The 20,292-nt window shown below is 40.0% G+C and overlaps 1 protein-coding gene across 4 annotated transcripts in view; it reads right to left on the reverse strand.

Moving 5' to 3' along the window:
* CELSR1 (cadherin EGF LAG seven-pass G-type receptor 1) overlaps positions 1–20,292 on the reverse strand; it is a 263,086-nt gene that overhangs the window by 92,196 nt on the left and 150,598 nt on the right. For all 4 annotated transcript variants that reach the window (XM_090042082.1, XM_090042084.1, XM_090042083.1 and 1 more), the window contains exons 4-5: positions 17,848–17,963; positions 13,084–13,172 (exon numbers count right to left, since the gene is read on the reverse strand). In XM_090042082.1, coding sequence (XP_089898208.1) covers positions 13,084–13,172; positions 17,848–17,963 — 205 coding nt within the window. The remainder of the gene's footprint in view (positions 1–13,083; positions 13,173–17,847; positions 17,964–20,292) is intronic.

Here is a 20,292-nt window from a genome sequence, read left to right on the forward strand (position 1 = left end):
CTGAAGTTGGTTGTTCACAGACTTCAAGGGGTTCAGGAGCTGTCCAGGATGGTGACAGGGCCCAGACTGGGAATTCTAGAGCATATCTGGTCAAACTAGCTGTATGCAGTAAACTCTCTGGGAGTTCACCAGACAAGGAGTTGTGCTCCTTTACCAGTGGTACAATGTCTTCAAGGATACAGCCTTGTGGCACAGATTGCCTCTGTCAAATACCCTCTGCAGACTTCTGGATAATACATAATGAGAACTCGACTCATTTGGGAACTAGGACTCAAAATTAGATGTCCTGCTGGCATCATACCATAACCTGAACAACAGTCTGGTGTCATTCCCAGCTTTTATAGAAGTGACATAAATTACCTGTCACTGATGACATCTAAATTAAGGACTACTGTGGCCTGTGAGATAATTCATCAAATTGATGCTAATGGTTTCAAAAATAATTTATTAAAGGATGGAATAGGATTTTATGCATAGACAGTACAGTGTTAAAAGACTCTGATACAGCCAGTATGAACACATAGGGGGCCTGTTTGTATTACAATGGAAATTTTTGTGCAGGTGACTTTAATGAGAAAGGAAGCTCCGATTAAAATAAATGTAAGATATTTTTCCAAGTACAGCAGGTATTGAATTGGAAAATTTAGCCACTGGGAAGGAAGATTATGCTTGACTGTCATCTTCTAGCATAAATATAGTGACAGACAGACCTAGAGTAAATGCTAGGAGGCCTTATGCATAGTGGTGCCACAGAAATATCCAACTCATCATTAACTTCTTGTCACTGAAAACAACCAGGTAAATCCCCAGATATTGGCTAATCTCTTGGGCCAAAAAGCAAAAGTCCTCTGCTCTGGGAACCATCTACCTATTTTGTCCCAGGGCTAGGAAGAGGCAAAGAGCATTTCTTTCCTCAGGGGCTACTTCCCACTCCTCCATATTCATATGTATGTGCCAAGGAACCCAAATAGAGACCCTCCCTTTTCCAGCAAGCCACACCTTATTTTCTAGGAAAAAGAAGGAATAATCTCTGCCTCCTTCCCATTATAGGCTGTTACCTTACACTCAAGTTGGCAGGAAGATGATCAAATATACCCAAACACTGGAGTGCAGAGACAGATACATTATAATCCTGGGGTCAACTGATTAAGCAAAATGATATCAGCACAAAGACTTAGAGGCCAGCCCGACAAGAATGATGCCTGTGTCTGAAGTTGGTCAAAACATGTTTTAAGCACAGAACTGATGCTCTTACTAATGACAACACCATGCATATATACCACTGGGGACTGACAACAGTAGCACCCTCATAAATTGCAACTACTGTGAAAGACTAGTTGTTCAATTAAGATTTACTTCAGCCATTCATTAGACGGTCAAATATCTGAAAATAAGGACTAGGCACTCTCTCAGCTACCTAAAGAAACTCAATGAATTAAATAAAGAGATAAAAGAACGGCATCTTATTACACGCTGTAAATGTAAGAGGATACCCTTGACCCAATTACTGCAAACAGTGTGGTGTTTGTCTTAAATACCTTCTTACTGGAAGCCTGGAGGCTCAAGTAACTATTACATTCCAGATTTCTTCTGAAGCATTTACACCTGTTGCTTTTGCACTTCTTGAGCTCTGAGCAGTTGCAGTGAATGTATCCTTAACCATTAGTGGAAGACGGAACAGTTTCTCACAGGCATACAGCCTGATCTTGCTATTATTACTCTTGTGAGTCATTCCATGACTCATTTGCAGAGCTGCTCAAGTCATCCTGTGGTTCAACAGAATTACCGTAGCATGCACTGTGTGCACACTATCCAGGTAGCCTTCAAGTTTTTCTACCCTGTGCAGGATTTCTGGCCTGCAGGTGAAATTGTCTTGTGCTCTACTAAGCTGTTACAAAAAGGACGCTGCCTAGCAGGCAGAAACATTTTTAAGCAGCCCTGACAGCATAAACATATAAACACATAGGTAAAGCCATATAACTATGCATGTATGAGCCCTCTATAATTAAGGAACATGTCTATACTTAAAACATTTTTATCTTCTGCCAAATGATGGATTATACCCTTAGGTGATGAGTCAGGAAAAGCACTAACATAAATTTGATGACATAACTTCAATTCTGAACAAAACTGCATCCACACTAAAAGACTGGGAGAGTCCTTTGAAGTTTTCAACAAGTGAAAAACATAAACCATTACCTGGCTTATTAAAACTTCCTAAGACAAATGTAGCCTGTGATTAGTTGTGGCCTTGCCTGTGCAACAAATTGTGGATTTTTTCCTTGACATTATTATTACAGAAAGGTGTTACCATCATAAGTCCTGGTAGTTTTGGTCTCATTCCTAACAGGCCTATATCAATATCACTACAGCTACCACACTACCATTCACATTGGTAGACTCAGTGGGGGCTAAGGACTGAATGCTTATAGTTTACACTCTCCAGTTAGGGTTGAGGCATATTAGCAAAGCAGTGGGGGAACATGGCACTGCTACTGTCCGTTACTGTGTCTGCTCTACGGATTTTGATGGATTGCAATCTCTATTTTTCACCAACCTTTAGTTTACTGGGGCTGAATCTTCCCATTTCTTTCATTTTCCATCCAAAATAAAGAAATAATTCTTATACTTTTAACAACGTACATTTTGGTAAAGTGAGCTGTGAACCATGTCTGTTGTGAGGAAGATTTGGTAGTGGCACATTTAGCACAAAAACAAATGCACAAAAACAGGGACTCTTTCTTCTCCTCTCATCTGTAAATTCATTTGTTTGCCTTGGCTGACTACTCTACAAACTGAATTGAAATTACTGATAGGACAACTTGAAGAATTATACAAAACTAGGAGATACCCAATCCAAAGGAATATTTGGTAACACACTGGCTAGCTCAGACTTAAAGTGTGGTACATTTTGCTAAACCCTGTTAGGCACGCTGTCCTGGGAAAGCAAGAGTTTACTGATGTTTTAAACAAAATAGTGAGGGCTTCTTGTATGTGTCATAAAACTACCAGGCAAGAGGGTCAAGTGCCTATGAACTCCTCTGTATAAGGTAGGTACTGGTTCTCTAAAAAACTTCTCTGTCATCCAAGATGGAAACAATTACTTTACGAGTTGTCTAAATAGGTGTTGAAATCTCTTGGAGTTGGTTTTCATTGAGCTCTGATAAGCAAACACATCACCTTTCACAATTAACTGAGTTTCACATGCTTCGTCTCTCTATAAGATCATAATTCTACTACCTAAACTGATGCCCAAATATTCTTCCAGATACCAGGCAAGCAAGACCTGAGTTCATCTTGTAGAAATATGCAAAGCAAACAAACAAAACTTTGAGACCTTCTTTACTTCAGAGAAAAAGAAAAAAAATGGCATAAAACATTTTTAAATTATGGTTTTTTTTACATTACCAGTCACCTTTAAACTCAACTACACACCTTCCAGCAATAATGGCTGCAGAATCAGGATGCTTCAGATAACAAATGTTTTACATATATTCGCCAACTGAATAAGAAATGAAAAAGATGCCATTTCAAGAAATTTAGTTCTCCCTCAAAACAGTTAGTAAATATCTATTACTGTATAGCTAGCAGATAAACTGACACCTTGTTAATGTGTGGTTGACTAGACTCTAAATTTATACCTGAAACTAGAGTATGGCTGCAAAATACCCCTCGTTGACCTTTGCTGGCTCATAGCTTCTAGTCCATTCCCATGGTGTTGGCTCTCCAGGAAATTTGATTCAGAATCATCACTACTCCCACCTAGATATCTGCTTATGTACTATAAGCATTTCAATTAAAACTAGAAAAAAATGTTAAGAGATACCAGGGGAGAAAAAAAAATCACTTGATATTGTGTGCATTTTAAATAAAACATCACTCCTTCCTCTCCTTTGATAAAAGTCAACTTTGCTAATGCGCTCTTTTCTCATAAATATGCATGATTGTGTCTGTAACAAAACACTGAACAAGAGAACTGGTAAGAGGTGCTCTTTTATTTTCTAATGAACACACTGTAAATTGCACAAGTATGAAGTTGAATTCCCTCGCCCAGTGGTCAGAGGGATTGAGGAGGAATTGGGAAGGATTACAATACACACTACATCTTAGAATGTGTTTACTTTTTCATTTAACCTGACCCACATTTTGTAAAAGAGTGATGTCAAAGATAATCAATGACTAACATGCACCTAATGTTAAGAATAATATTGCATAAAGGAGCAGATGACAGAACAAACACAAAACAGGGTGAGCTTTGTCTCTTTAAGCTTTGGCTATCCAGACTGCTACCACTATATGATCTGAACAATGTAACTGGCTGCACATTACCTTTTTCAGATAAATAAGTATACAATGCAAAAGTTGAATTTAACCTCTTGTCAATGACTGGAGGGGTATAACGGGATATACCACACTATACCTGCTCCATGTCTTACACTGTTTTTGTAAAGCAAAATTCACCCAGCCCCACAAGCCAGAGCCAGACTACAGAGCTCCTTGGGGATAGATTCAGACTGTGGGGTAACTTGTGGCCTTTGGGTCTGGAGGCAGGGCAAGTAGCATCAGGGAGCTGCAGGAGTTAATGCAGCTGTCACTTGCTTGTCCCCATCTGCCACCCACATACATTCCCACTATGGCTCCATACCCCAGATTTCAGCGGTGAGTCCCATCCTTGTTCACTCCACCCTGAATTTCTGACCCCTCCAGGAGCCCTGTGGGCTATATACAGGCCATAAGCCATATGCTCGATGCCCCAACTTGAAAGCACCCATGCCTGTCACTGTTGGAGACAAGATACGGGGCTAGATGGACCTCCTGCCCAAACAGTATGGAGAATCTTGTGTATTTTAAGGGGTAAGGACTGATGTTTTGCCCAGGTATTTGAAGTATCTATTCTTCACTAAGTTGTGAAGAAACTGATGGAAAGAGAGTTTTTCAATAACATGATCTTAATCTAATAACAGAACAAACACAAAACAAAATTTCCAAGATTAATCAAGATTTCCAGTAATCTTATTAAGCAAACCACTTCTGAATTTGTTAAAAAAAAACAAAAAACTTGGGGATCCAGTCTACATTTATCAAAGATTAACATCTTGCTTTAGCTGCAAACTTAAATCTTAACAAATTTCAAAGCTATCAACACTAGTGGCATGTTTCAGAACAGCTGAGAGTTGCAACCAACTACCAGGCAATTGTGAACCCTCCATAAGGGTCTACACATGCCCCAGTCAGCCATTCATGGAATCTAAATTTCAGCTACGCTTAACAAAACGTCACTCACTACATTACAAATGTCAAAGCCCACTTGAATTTTGTTTAAAGCTAGTGTTTTGCAGATAAGATCTGTTGGATAGTTTGCATAAAATGCAAACACCTTACAAAGTTAAAATAGTCTGCAGCCTGGTGAAGTACTACTCTCCCCACCTACTGCAGCCCTCCTGATACCAACCTGCACACCCTTTCTGAGCCACATGACTGCCCTGTCATGCCCTTATCACATGTCTCGTTGCTTTGCCTATGACATTGCTACAGAAAATCAGTCTATTGCTCAATTAGCCATTTGATTTACACATCACCTTATTAAGGGTCCAATACTGCAATGTACAGAGTAGCCATTGGGAGAAGAAAGCATCAGTCATAAATAAGAATAACTTGTGTATAATAGGTGAGAAAGGAAAAGCTATGTTATGTATTAATTTTATTCCAAAATTAGCTTTGGCAATGCCAATTAAAATGCACATTCAGTTTAACTTTGGCATAAATACCACCAGTTCTTACAGAAAGGAGAAAGCTTCAGTGATAGACAAATTACCAATTTTTTCTCATGTAAAGAAATTTGGGAATGCAGTGTATGTACTCCAGTTATTCTCATATTGGATAAGTGCATAAATTTTTTAACTGAATCAGATCCAATTTTCTGCTCATTGCTTACATTATAAATGTTGATTACCTGCATATCCGTTAAACACATAAAACATTTAAGTGCACAGAAACTCCACTCTCTTCTGTGTACTGTAGCCAAACTCTGTTCAACTGCATAATAAATGGCAACAGAAACAGTGAAAAGGCAGTACCTGAATGGCTTCTGACTAGCTCCTGTCGTTTTTCAGGCTTTGAATAACAGCCTCAAAACTGAGTAATACATTTTTTGTAGAACGGTAAATGGCAACGGGAGCAAAGCAGGACACTCTTATGAAAAGTCATAGCCATGAATCTGATTCTGACCTCAGTAGCCCATGTGAGCACCAGATTGGGTGACTAATTATTTCTCCATTCTGCTCCATCACAAACATAGCTTAAGGATCTAGAAGAGTTGTTTATTTGTGGTAGCATTCACAAATAAATAACAGTGTGCAAGATGCCTTCCAGGCATACTGGAGGGGAATGGTTCCTGCTCAGAAGTATTAACAGCCTAATGGCAGATAGCAAGGTAGATGAGGACAGAAAACGGCAGACGGGATTTTTTCTTTTAAATACAAAGCAATGAAGGCACAGACAGAAGTAACAACTTTTGCCCAGTCTGGCCCCTGAAAGTGCTGTACAGGCATGACCATATACAAGTGCACGGCTGCAGAATGCTCTAAGAGGGCCCAATCCCATGATAATCTGAACCATCATTACATGAGGGTTCAGAAGAAGGCACTCTGAAGTGGAGCGCCTTCATTACCTTGTTTCCGAATGCACTGGGAGCAGGGCTGGGCTGATGCAGCCCAGCTCTGCTCCCAGGACTGTTTTTAGAAAGAGGGGGAAGGAAGGGAGAGGAGGGAGCTTGTTCTGGGGGTTGCTCAGCCAGCACTGGAGGATAAGGGGGGTGGATTGGAGCCTCCCCTCCCCACTGCTGTGGAGCAACCCCAGAATTGACTTCACTCCCCTGCCTTGTCCCCCTTCTATCCTGAGACAGCAAGGGGGTCAGAAGAGAGGGAGTGGAGCTAGGGGAAGAAGCTTCTGAGATGTACCCTCTTTCCCTGGATCAGCTCCAAATTGGAGCTTGATTCCCAACCTTCCTGACCCAACAGCTAAACAGCTAATGTCTGTTGGGTTGGAGGAATCAGTCTAACTCATGGTGCTTTCTATGAAGCACCATGAGTTAGACCAGGAACCTGCACTTCTGTCTTCGCCTTGAGATCCTTATGGGCTGTAGAGTGAGTTTTAGAGGGACTCTCAGAATGAAGTGGTTGGAACCTTAGGCATCAATTCAGGAAGTTTAATGATGGGGGATGTGTTCAGGAAGGCCTGGAGGTAACTGTTCAAGAGGTGGACAAATGGATGGGTGAGGGTGGGTGGGAGTGCTAGGACACAGGGGAAATGGAAGGAAAATATGCAGATGGGGCAGATTTATAATAAACTGTTTTAAAGGGATTTTTTTAAATTATAGGATATAGATATAGATACAAGCATTCTGTAGATAACAGAAGTCCCCACTAGTCATCTAGTTAGCTATTATCACTTCAAGGTTTCTCACAGGCAGCCTGGCACAGGTGGGAGGAGAGGTTTGAAAGAGGACAAAGTATAGGATATATGGAGCAGCTCAGGCAGCAAGCTTCCTGTGCAAGAAATAGCATTGAAGAAAGAGCAAATAGGCTTGCAAGAGAAGTACATAGCAGATGGAAGCAGCCATTGTTAGCAAAACAGACAGGGGAGAGAATTCAGCAACAGACAAGGGCAAATTAGTAGGGCAGAACAAACCTGGCATGATTCTTAAAATACCAGGAAAAGAAACTTGAATGACTCAATGAAGAGGAGTCATAGGGGTGATGCAATAAGGAAAAACTTCTGGTGAAAATGACAGGCAAAGATCATCCTACCAGGAGCAGCTGTGTTCTAGGCTGCAGCTGCAGGTGGGTATGTGGGGAGCAGAGAAGCCAGATAATAGGAGACTGCACAACAGTTAAGATGCTAGATGATGAGACACTAGATGAAAGTTCCAGATGTGTGGATGGAGAAAATGTGGAAGCTTGTAAATGGTGCAAGGCTGAAGTATGAATGCTGTTCTAGGAACAAAGAGTATGGTGTTATCCTCTTCCCCTTTAAAGCTACGCTGTGTGTAATTGAAGGGAAGCCATACATTTTAGACACTCTGTTATTTAAACATGTCTAAGTTATATCAAGTTTAGACAGAACGTCCCATTTGCCTTGGCATAACTCAAATCTCTACATTATCCCTGCCTTAGCAAAATCCTCAGAGGGATTTATCACTCAAACTCTGTTCAAACATAAGCCTGCCAAGGAACTGCCTTTGAGAAAAAGTTTTAGTCATTTGCTTCTGCTGCTGTTTAATTCTGTTACATAAGAGAAACTGAAGGGGGGCAGACAAGAGGGCCATAGCTCTGTCTTGCCACCATCACCACCGGGCAAGAGTAGCTGCCTGGAAGCATGCTGCACTGTCACTCACCCTCTGTGTGCTGGAAAACTGTAATGGCATTTTCCAGTTTGCATTATTTTCTAGATATTATAGCACATTACTGACACTTGTATGTAGTTCTCACAGTCCACCCTTGCTGACTTTTTAATTAATTGCTGAAAATGTGAAAACTTGATTTACCAGAATAAGAAGGTAACAGTTTCCATGGACAAATCTAGGATTTTGAAAAGGGAGGTCCAAGCTGTGCTGCTCTTTGCTGTTAGGGGAAAGCAGCCTACTGAAGGGAGTTCTGAGCTCCTTGCACCAGGCCTGGGCAGAACCCCAGGCTAAGCCTCCCTGGGATGCACCACAGGATAGAGAGGGGAAATGGATGAGAAAACAGGGTGCTGCCCCTTCCCTGCCATGTGTCCCCACTGACCTTTTCTCCCTCACTCAGATCTTGCAGGCTTTATGCTCTGGGCAGAGCAAGGTAGGAGTGAGAGGAAATACCATGCTGACCTCCACACAGCAGCAGTAGTAGTAGCATTATGTGCCACAGCTTTGGCTCCTCACATTGCAGCTGCAATGTGGGGGCAGGTGTGGACACCACCAGCTGCTATAGCCAGGGTACAGGCAGCAGCATATCCAGGAGGGAGGTGATGAGCAGAGCATGAGTCTCAGGCAGCAGACTGGCAACCACCAGGGAGTCCATGCTATAGGCCAGGGGTTTTCAACCTTTTTTAGGGAGAGTACCCCTTCTGGTGGGTACTCATCCTGATGGTACCCCCTTCTGGACATGGAGCAAGGCAGGGGTCCCCCAGCAGCCAGTCACTGAACAAGCATGTGGCGGTGGTGCTTCCCAAGTACCCCTGCTTTTCCATGCCACCACCATGTACCCCTTGGGGCCTTCCCAAGTACTCCCAGGGGTACACATACCGCCAGTTGACAACCCCTGCTATAGATAATGCTGAAATCAGTACAGGGCAGGGGTAGGCAATCCCTGTCATGCGTGCCAGAGCATGGCACACAAAGGCATTTTGCTTGGTTCACATACCTTGTGGAAGGAGCCAGGGCTGTGCTGCCACAACAAGGATAGGGTCCCTTGCAGCTCCTCTGCTGTCTACTCATGGCATGCCAACATCTTACAAATTGAGGTTGTGGGTCTTTTTGGCACTTTGCCCAAAAATGCTGCTGACCCCTGGTAGAGGGGGAGTCCATCGCCTAGGTGCACCTATGCTCACACCTGTTCAGCAGCAACAGGAGCAGCTGGAGAGGAGAGAGCCTAAACTATGGCAGGTAACACCATGATCCCACACTCCAGCAGTCAGACTATTACCTCTGCTCTGCACCAGGTGCACTATGCTTCTGCCCTGATCCCCTGCTACTTTTGCTGCTGCAGCAGCCACAACAGGTCTGGCTGGCACCAAGTTGGAGAGAGCCTGGGGAGCCACACCAACCCCCTTATAGCTGCTCTGCCCCATCTTTCGACCTTGGGAGGAACCAGGTCTCTTCCTCCCTACACCTGTGGCAGGAATTGGAGGTGGACAGGAGGTTGGGGGAGAGCTGAAGTGGTGCGTCACTGAATGCAAAATATACAACCAGGCTACTCCACTTCTATGCCAGTTCAAAGTCCCTGAGGCTATATACACACACACATAACGAACAACGCCCATATAAGCTGTCTGCCTGCTCCTAGAGCGATGCAGGTGCAGCAAAGACATTGTAGCTTTAAACCTGTTTTATTTGGGGTTTAATTTACATCAATTTAGCTCTACTGTGCCACTACAGGAGTGTGCAGACCTAATGCTTATAATAACTGATGCATACTACCAAGTAGCAACAACCCTTTCTCTTCTAAAGCAGTTAAAAGTTATGTCTGTCTACAGCCCAAGTTATGCTGCATAACACTGGAGTAATATAGTGATGAATCAAATCCTATGTTTTGATGCTGATAAGCCTATTTGAGATGTCAGTTATGAATGGTAATAGGGCACTGAGTTTCTATGTCAGGAAGCTGGCTGAAGAAAGGGAATGATTATCCACAGCCTCCACAACAACGTTAGGAGATCAAGAATAAGTATCTGCCATTAAGCCAATGATTTATATGTACGAAGGCGAGATCTAGCATGAACAATCCCAATAACCTGTTCCCTCCCAAAAAATGCAGATACGAATATATATTTTAGAATTATTTTACAAGCATAAGGCTCTCATTTCTCTTATTTTGTGCAGACACAAGCACTAATCATGCTTATAAAATGTGTATATAATCACCCCTGCCAGCAGTAATGGCCTGAAAGAACTTCTCTTACTGCAAAAAAGGCCATGAAATGAAAGGGAAAGTTGGTGGGGAGAGACAGCTATGACCTCATATCTGCTTCAAGTATGATTAGGTGCATTTTGAACAGGAAACTTAGGTGAAAGGATACAACAATGAAGAGCACAGCTAAACTCCTGTGAATCCCTTTCTCCTAAAGCCCTGGAGCAAACTGTGAGGCAGAATGAGAAAGAACCAGAAAGACATTGGAAAGGCAGAAAGTGAGTATCTGTTATAATCTCCTCCAAAGAAGATAGTTAAGCAAGGGCTGCATCTCAAGAGAGTCTAAAAAGCCAGTTACTGAACCTCGCAGGGCATGCTGAGCACTCCAAAGGTGTGCCTACACATTCATTAATGCACCATAGTTACTGTGCATTAAGTTTAGTAACTGTATAACCAGGAACGAAATAAATGCACAGTAACTGGTGCTACTATGCAGTAGTGCGGGTGCATGGCTTTTTAGTGATGCTAACTGTGCAGTAGCCTAACACTACTGTGCAGTGGCTTATTAGCACTGTTTCTGCCCTGCACAGTACTGCACAGTAGAATTAGGCTACTGTACAGTTAACGTCATGTATAGACATACACTAACTCTCCCTGGCATTGCAGAATGGTTCTTCCTTTCCAATACATCTCTGATTTACTGTTGGGAAGAGAAGAGGGAGTGACTTAACATCCAGCATCTGGGGCCACTCTCCAGTGGGTTTTTTCCACTCCAGTTTGGAGTGACAGGTCCTGAAGTCAGAGCTAAAAAACTAAAAATTGCTTATGTTTTTAAAACTGTCAAAATAATTTGTTAGAACAGCAAAATAGCTGTACTATCACTTTAAACAGAAATGAATTTTGGAAATGAGGCAAAGGCTTGTTTTTAAACTCTACATAGGCTTTCTTTGCCTTTTAAAGAATATCTTGGAGCTGTCTCAGTGCCTTATCTTTTTGGCATACTTCAGAATTCTAAACGACTGATCACTCCGTACAACTGAGACACGAGTTGATGTATGTTCTTCTCATATGCTTTTTGGCCCATGAAGAGGAAAATGTCACCATGAAAGATGTGAAGTGTTTATCATTTTTTGTATAGCAATTTACTGAAAAAAGCTAAAGCACATGAAAATATAGTGTAATCACAGATTACAAAAAAGATTCTAATCATGCCATGGGCCACACGTATACCAAGTTATACTTTTGTTTCTCCATAGTGCGGTAAAAAAGAACATACATAATAGAAGAATAAAACTATACGTGAAAATGAATTTATTTCCTCCATTCAATATCTTTAGGCAAGGAGACAATATCAAGAAGCCTAATGAAAATTCTAATCCTCTCCCTCAAAATATCTCACAAATTGTGATGAAAGAACAAAGAACTGAAGGAAAAAAGAACCTGCTGGTTACATTAATCTATCATCTTCTATTTATTTTCTTACATAAGTATCTTCTTTCCTTTCTAATGCAGCTAACAATACTCTTCTATTTCCTTACTTAATCCTTTATAATGCCACCATATCAGACTTAGAAGACCAACTTTTCAATAACTAAATGAATTATTTAATTTTGTTAGATACAGGTGCCCTGAAATCTGCATCTAAATGATGTGCTGGTATTTAACCTCAAGAACCTGACAGAAATAACTTGGGCACAAAGAACTCTTACCTAGTTATCAACAAATAGCATTTTACCTTTCTTATAAGAAACCTGCAAAGCACGCTGGAGTCCCAACATCTTTCGTTTAATTAGCGTCATTGCAAGTGCAATTGAGTGCATGGAATAATCTTTTCTCCATTATATCTTATTGTTCATACTTTTATTTTTTTCACAAAGCTAATAAAAATGATTCTGTTGGATCAGTTCTGATTACTGAAAATTATCAAATGTCACAACTAAACTTTTCAGTAACAAAATTTTACACCAACTTACTCTGCTTATAGTGTATGCAGTTTTTGAGATATTCTAAATGTCTATAGAAATATATATAATATGTGGTGTTGGCTGTTTAAACACTGTAATTTATATTATTGTCAGAAAATGGTAATAAAACAAAAGGCAATCAAAAGACCTTGATAGAGGTTCCTCACAGAGAAAATACACTGGTAAAGAAGCTGTGGCAGCAAAAACCAACCATCTTCCTCCTTCCACCTGTCATATGAACAACCTCAAAAGTGAAAAAGCAGCTGGGAAATGTGTATCTCACCAGTGAGACTTCTATAAGGTACTAGCCTCAGATATCCAGTAATCCAAGGAAGAATACAACAGTTTTCAATATATGAAGATTAGCTATGTACACTACACCAGATCCTTAGTTGATGTAAAGTGGTGTCACTCCATCAGAATTAATGAAAGTATCCTAAGAGTAAGCCAACTAAGGATCTGGTTCATTGTCTTTAGTGTTTTATAGACAGCATCACTGAAGTTCTCAGTCTTACCTTGTTGTAGTATTGCACCTGAACAGAGTGCCACTGTCCATCACTGACTCCTCCTAGGACAAACGGTGAAACTGTGGTTGAGGTCTCCCCTGAAACGTTAAAATATTTTAAGAGAATGAGAAAAAAACCTCAATTTCATACTGTCATTTATCATCATACTCTGCAACATTCAAAACATGAATACAAACCAAGTTCTGCTTTGAATACAATAGATCACATTCCCCCAAAGACACCCAGAAATAATGCAGGATACACAAATGTTAATATAATATGCAAGCATTTAGAGTTTGATTCTGTGAGAGCCTGAGTACCCTCAATTTTGTTACATTCTACTGGAATGTTGGGTGCATAAATATGAAAGTAATTTTGGTAATACATCTTTATATTCTATAGCAGCACATGTGTACGACAAATAGAGAAACTGAAGAAGCTGCCAACTGAGAAGGTTTATATAAATGTTGTTGCTTTTTCTTTCATTCACAAAACTGATTTCTGGTTTGTAGAGTATTGTGCTGACTAAAGCACAGTGGTACATGAAAGGAAATTACTTTTAGATGAAGCTAAGAATCTGAAACTTGACACTAATAGTTAACACAGTATTCAGAAAAATATTCTGTGTCTTTATATAATTTTTAACCTTGTGATTAAAGAATGTGTTTGGCAGCTTTTCATCATTTAAAATTAAGGGGGTTTTCTATATGTTGGATTTAAACAAGTAAAAGGTTTTAAGCAGGTATGCAAACAAGAACAACCAGCATGGTGACTACTTGTGCTGCTTCAAAGTAATAACAAGACAAACATTTACAGCAAAAGTACACGTGCCTGGCAGACTGAATAGGATCTCCCCTCCTACCCTTCTAAACACTTTCACAAAGTTCCTATTCCAGTGAAAGAAGAGAAGAAAGAACGTTAAAATAACTGTCTATATAATACATCACAGAAAAGACTCCCCTCCCATAAGTTAACAAAACTCACACAATCACATGTTGCACATAAAGATCACATTCTTCTCTCTACTTGCCACTAACTCTCTGCTATTATCCTCTGTGTCCATAACTAATTCTTAATGCCAGATCTTTACACTTTGTTTATTTAAACAATATAACCTAGTTTTGAATCCGATCTACATCCTCTGAAAGGGATCTCTTTCACGGAAACAAAAATATGTTAAAAATTCATGTCTCCACTCCGTGAAGCTCCATTGATCCCTAATTATTTTGTCTTGTTACCTGCTAACATTGTTATGACATGTTACTCTACAGGCAAGCTTGACAGCTAACATGTCCAAAACTTGCATTACCACATTAGTTTTCACCCATAATACTAAAATATTAACCATTCTTCTTTTAAATAAGAGAATCTCCAAATATCCAAAGGAAATTCAATCAGTTGAACTAGTACAAATTCAAACTTTATTTCATTCACTTAAACAGAGTCTCTAAATTTACATGAGTATAAGTAACAGCAGAATTTTGCTTAATGTCATTTATCTTCAAGGTGTTGTATTAACAATCTGAATCATGTTCAGGCAGGCAAAGGACAGGGAATATATAATAAATAAAACAAAAAATACCCACTCAAGCTATCATGCATTATTTCATAACAATCATCAATTAAGAAAGTCTTCCTTAAAACCTGTTTTTGAGTTTTGTAGAGAATAATGAAGAAGCAAAACTTAGAAGCCCTTAGATACACAGGGCCCAACCTTCTGTAAAATATATCAGGATACATAGATACAGGTGCATTGGATTTAACCAGTGAAAATTATAGACCCAATTTTTATGGCTAAGGAGCACACAGACTCCAATGGAGATAGAGTCCATTTCACTGATTTTATGTTTTGTATATTTTCTTTTACTAAAATCAAATTGGACATAAATGCAACCTGGTAATATCCTTTTTAGAAAAGAAAAATATAAAATAACAAGATTATTCCATGGTAATAATGGTATGGTAATAATGTGTCTGGGACAGTCCTCTCTCATTATTCCACCTCTACATACCCCATAAACTAGGCTTCAGGAGGAGGCAGTGTGTAGAAGCAGCAGCAAGCAGCAGTTTGGGCAGTACGTGTCATGCAGTACAAGGCATTCTGGGAATTCTGGCTAGGTACAGACATTCAAAAATCCCACGGCGGAACTAAGTTATGCAGTTTTCTATAGGTAGCATAGTTTAGATTGGTAGCAAACAGAACGCATATTCACCCTTTCGTGGGACAGGGGGCAAATCTTAGATTGGGTGCCACCATTTTTAAATCTCAGACTGTGCGCATAGAACTTCTTTTCTGTTACAGGTATAGACCGGTTTCCAATCACCTATACCAGTAAAAGTGTAATGTCTGTACCTGGCCTATAGTTTTCTAAGGAGGAGTAGGGTTGGCTGCTGCTGGGGGGGCGGGGTGGGGAGGGGAAGTTTTCATGCTATCTTTTTGCCACTGAAGCCATAGTTGGAAAGGGCAGGCACAGTGAGGGATGGGAAGGAGAGGCAAGGCATGCCCTCCCTGTCCTTCTGATACCACTCCCTAGACAGCACTGGGCACAGGCCCTGCTCACCCCCTCCATGTTATGCTACTGATTATATTTGCATGTATATGTTCATATACCCACATACAAATATATGCAAAAACATTTGCCCATCTAATACCTATTGTAGCACTCCTCAGACTATAGAGTTTTAGAACATCATACATTCAACACAGCACTTGCACGATCATTGTTCCTATTTCTTTTCTTCATCTTAACAAAGAAATTGCTTGAGGGAAACAGCCAGTGCCATTTATTCTTCACTACCCAGATGGAAATCATCATCAAACCACTGTATCAACCACTAGTTATCTGTCCTGCTGGATTTAAAAAAGCTAAAAATAATTCCTTCCAGGCAAATGTATTAAACTTATTCATCAGCTAGTATGGGGATGTGAGATATTGACTAAGAACTTGAGCTGAAGCCTCTTCAAGTCAGTGAAAAGTCTCAGTTACCTCACTGGGCTTTGACTGAGGCCATAAACAATGTATTGCCTGTTTTATTTTCCATTGTGTCAATGAAGACAGATGGTTAAGCATTTTTCAACAAATCCTTTTTTCAACAGATGTCCACATGTTGAAACTGAAACTTTTTGTGGAAACAACATACATTTTGAGGAAACTTTCATGAGGAAAGTTTATCAGATCTAGGACTGAATTTCTGATCAAGTGCAGAGACAGAGAGCCACCTCAGAATATAAGATGCAGCCGACAACTCAGTACTTCAGGTATGAACTTTGTTTCTTGCCTCCGGCACCAAAATGACACAAAACAGGAACTTGAACCTGGGCCTTCTATTTCCTAGGTAAATCCCTGAATTCCTGATCTGTTTGCTCTTCTGGATACCCTCTGCCTCTCTACTTGCCCCTCTGTCTTCCCCCACTATTTTTACAAAATATTTTCCCAAGGTCTTGGTTTTTCCCCCAATATACAATTAAATCAAATGCCTAAAACTTAAAATGTTTGTAAAATTAGTTCCTTGTTTTCCAGTCATCCCTAGCAGTGAATGTACAGTTTGGTTCTTCCTACTGCTTCGAGGAGTACTAGCTGCTGCCATGTGGAGGTGCTATAAAATGCATGAATGAATTCTACTGACAGCAGTTTTACTAAGTGGAAAATAAAAGGCTGTCCTTTTCCCCGACTCACTGTTACTTTTTCCTCTCTTTGATGTATTATTTTAGGATAACATGCATAGCATATACCACATTGCTTTGCTGGCACATAGTAAAGAAAGAAAAATCAATGAAAATATTTAATCACAAAAAGATAAGGGTAACACTCATTTAAGTGAGTATGGGTTACAAGGCCAGCTGTCAGCCCGCTGTTAAATCTTTTGTTGTAGAGTTATAAACTCACTCTGGGTTTATAACTGTTATGCTCCTTATCTATGAAAGTGAGTGCTACTGCCATAACAAAGAATGTTGCAGCTGAATCATCTTGCTAGCTTCTTCGCACATTTTGTCAAGATAGTTACTATGTTGGATCTGAATTCTAATATCCTCTCTATTTATAAGAATTCTTAGTTACATCAACAATGGCAGATGAACATCTATTAACATGAAAGAATGATGCACCCTACCTATAAATGCCCAAATACTTGGCAAGCTTTACTTACGGTAAATAGTTCCTGCCAAAAAATACCTCTCCCCAAATATATTTCTTTATATTAGAAGTATCAAGCAGCTCCTTGACATTTAGTAACACTGGCAGCGTTCAAGTTCTCTTCTCAAGTTCACAGCGCTCTTTAATCTTTCTTTCCACTTAGTCATGTAACAGAAATGTTAAATTATTGATAAACATGAAAAGACTGCATCTTCCTTTCTCTTGCCCACCTCGAAGGAGTGAGGGACTGATAAAATGTCTTACTTTTTGGGGGCCTCATTCTATTCCTACTGAAACCAAGGGAAGTTTTTCAGCTGATTTTGATGAGATTTGGGTTTGGTCTTCAGTGGCAAATTAAAATGATTTGATAAGTGTCCCATGTTGTTACTGGTCAACGATTGAAAAGCTGTGGATACCAAACCATAATATAAAAAAATAAAGAATGCAAGAAATGAAAGCTAAATTATTAAATCTGGTTACATTATTAAAACTATGAAAAAGTACCATATCAATCAGCAGTAAAAATAATTGATGAAGAAATAAAGAAACTTCATAGTCTTTAAATAGGTTTAAAATACAAGTAATTAATTCTCTTCACAACTTTAGAAATGTCAGACTACATAGTCAAGGAACACCTTACCTGCAGAGAATGTTAGTTGGATCTGCTCTTCAATGATCTCTAGGGCAATGAAGTCATGCTTTTCATTAAAACGGCCATTGTAAAGAAGAAGAGCATTTCTTTCTCTGGTTGCAAACCTATCACACATAGATGAACACAATTTTTTCATGGTACGACTATAGAGTAAAGAATGTACAATCAAATCACTCTGAAAAATAATGCCACACCAGTCACCTAATCTCATGAAATAAAACTGTACTGTAACTGTATGATCCTTTTAAAACTAACTTAAATTTTGGAAATTTCCCAGGAAAGAATACTAAAAATGATTTAAGGCCTCTCATTTTGATAACTGTATAATGTATGCACGAAGAAAAACACTTAATGCAATATTAAAATTCATATTTTAAAACAGCAGAAAAATAAAAGCTAAATGAATCAAAATGATTAAATTTTAATGCAAACATTTTAACATTAGCCTGCCAATAACATCAAAATAATTCATTTTGACTTTTTATATAAAACATTTTTCTCAAAATCAACACAATCCTGTGAAACGTTTTCAAAATGCTTTGGAAAACAACCTGTATTTTTGATTAACAATTCTACCAGCTCTAACAAAACATCTGTAAAGAAAAGAGGTAAAAAAACAGATATATGCTTTCCTGTAAGGCCAGAATGATTAATTAGCTGAATGAAGTGTTACTGTGACATAAATATTTCAGTCTGTTTTAATTTCCTGCATTCAGTTTCACTGTTTCGTTGATGATCATTTGCATTTCCTATCTGATACACAGGCAATTTAGTGTTGCTGGTTTTGGGGTCACAAAATTTCCTTTGCTAGATACATTTCAGCAGCCGAGGAAAAGGAATTTCTACATTTTTTTTTAGGGAAGAACTCTTATTGTTTTCTTTTAAAACTCAGGACATGTAATTTATAAATCATCTTAAATAACTTATTCTAAACAATTTCCAGTTGATGATATCCCTTTGCATAAGAGTGAATGAAGGAACTGTTGAAGAGAGGCAAGATAGATAAAATGCATGTTTAGTGGTGGCAAAAGCAGGACATTGCTGGTAAGTGTCCCAAACTATAAGAACAAAGCTTAGCACAGACAAGGAGGGTTTATGGTAAATAAGCATGAGATTTTAAATTATCTTTCCTTTCCTTAGAAACACTATGGCATCTGCCCTTAGTGAGAACATATGGTGTGTGTAGATCCTATAGGCTCCAAACCATTTAAACACTGGGAATGCTCATTAGCTTGCAACATAGTCAGTGAACATATGGGTTATTTTTAAAATCCGTTTTTAGTCACAAGGATGAGCTACCCCCACCACCACCCGTTGCGCTCTGGGAGGAATCTAAGGCTGAAGGATGCTAGACACCGTGGGATTACAGGAATGCTCCTAAATCACAAAATATGAAACAGCAAATCCTTTGTCTAGCCAAACTTCTAATTCTTGATTATCCTCAAGTAGTTTTCCCACCTGTGCTGAAGGAGAATAAACACCAAAGAAATAACCAATATAAAAAAGTTACCTCTCAAATCTACAAGAGCAGATATTACATCATCCAAGACACTAAATGTGATCTAGAGAAAAGTGTAGTTAGCTGTGTTAGCAGAAAGTGTAGCACCTTATAGACCAGCAATTCTCAAGCAGGGTGCCATGGTGCTGTGATACCCTCTAAAGGCTGTGGAAGTGCCTAGCCCCTATGCCAGAATCAAAGGAATCGCTTTTTCTCTTGTCCAGGTGCTCAGTGTACCTCAGACAAGCACTTGCCTGCAGCTGTTTCCCACCTCCCAGAAGCCTGGGCCACCCCTGCGCTCCCAGAAGCACACTCTGCTTTATGCAGGTGAGCTTGTGGATGAACAGCTTTTACTGCTGACTGCACTTTTACCGTGTTGTTCCCATGCTCCTGGGCCCAGCAGGAGGGGCTGCAGGTGCATGTGGCTCCAACTTCTGGCATGCAAATCGCCAAAGGAGCAGCTGTGGAAAGGTTGGGGGGAATTGGGGGAAGGCAGCACTTGTCTCTTCGGCTGGGGACATAAACCAGTTTAAGTGAATGGAAACTGGTTTTTAACCTGTAACAGAACAGAAGTTCAGTCCACATGAGCCACTTTCAAAATGGCCAAAACCAGTTTACGATAAACCTGGTTGGATGTAGTATCATACTTAACTGATTTAAGTCAAACTGGTTTATGGAACTTCTGTCCCAGATCCCTTCCTGGTTAAGTTAACTCACAATCCCCCAGCATCCCAGGATGCTTTGCAGCCATGGGCTATGCTGTTTGCTCCAGTGAAGTAGGGACTGCTTCGCTCCTCTGCTCCTTATCCTGCATCTGTCAGCCCATAGGGATGGGGGGGGGAGGGGGGATGACAGGGGAACAGACCTCCAGCCCCTCTAGTTGGGGTCTACAAAGCACATGAAAGGGAAAGCCCCTGTAGTGGGAGTTTTTCAAT

The sequence above is a fragment of the Crocodylus siamensis genome, chromosome 4 (genome assembly GCF_052110815.1).
Source record: "Crocodylus siamensis isolate JL-2025a chromosome 4, ASM5211081v1, whole genome shotgun sequence".
In the NCBI taxonomy this organism is placed as follows: domain Eukaryota; kingdom Metazoa; phylum Chordata; order Crocodylia; family Crocodylidae; genus Crocodylus; species Crocodylus siamensis.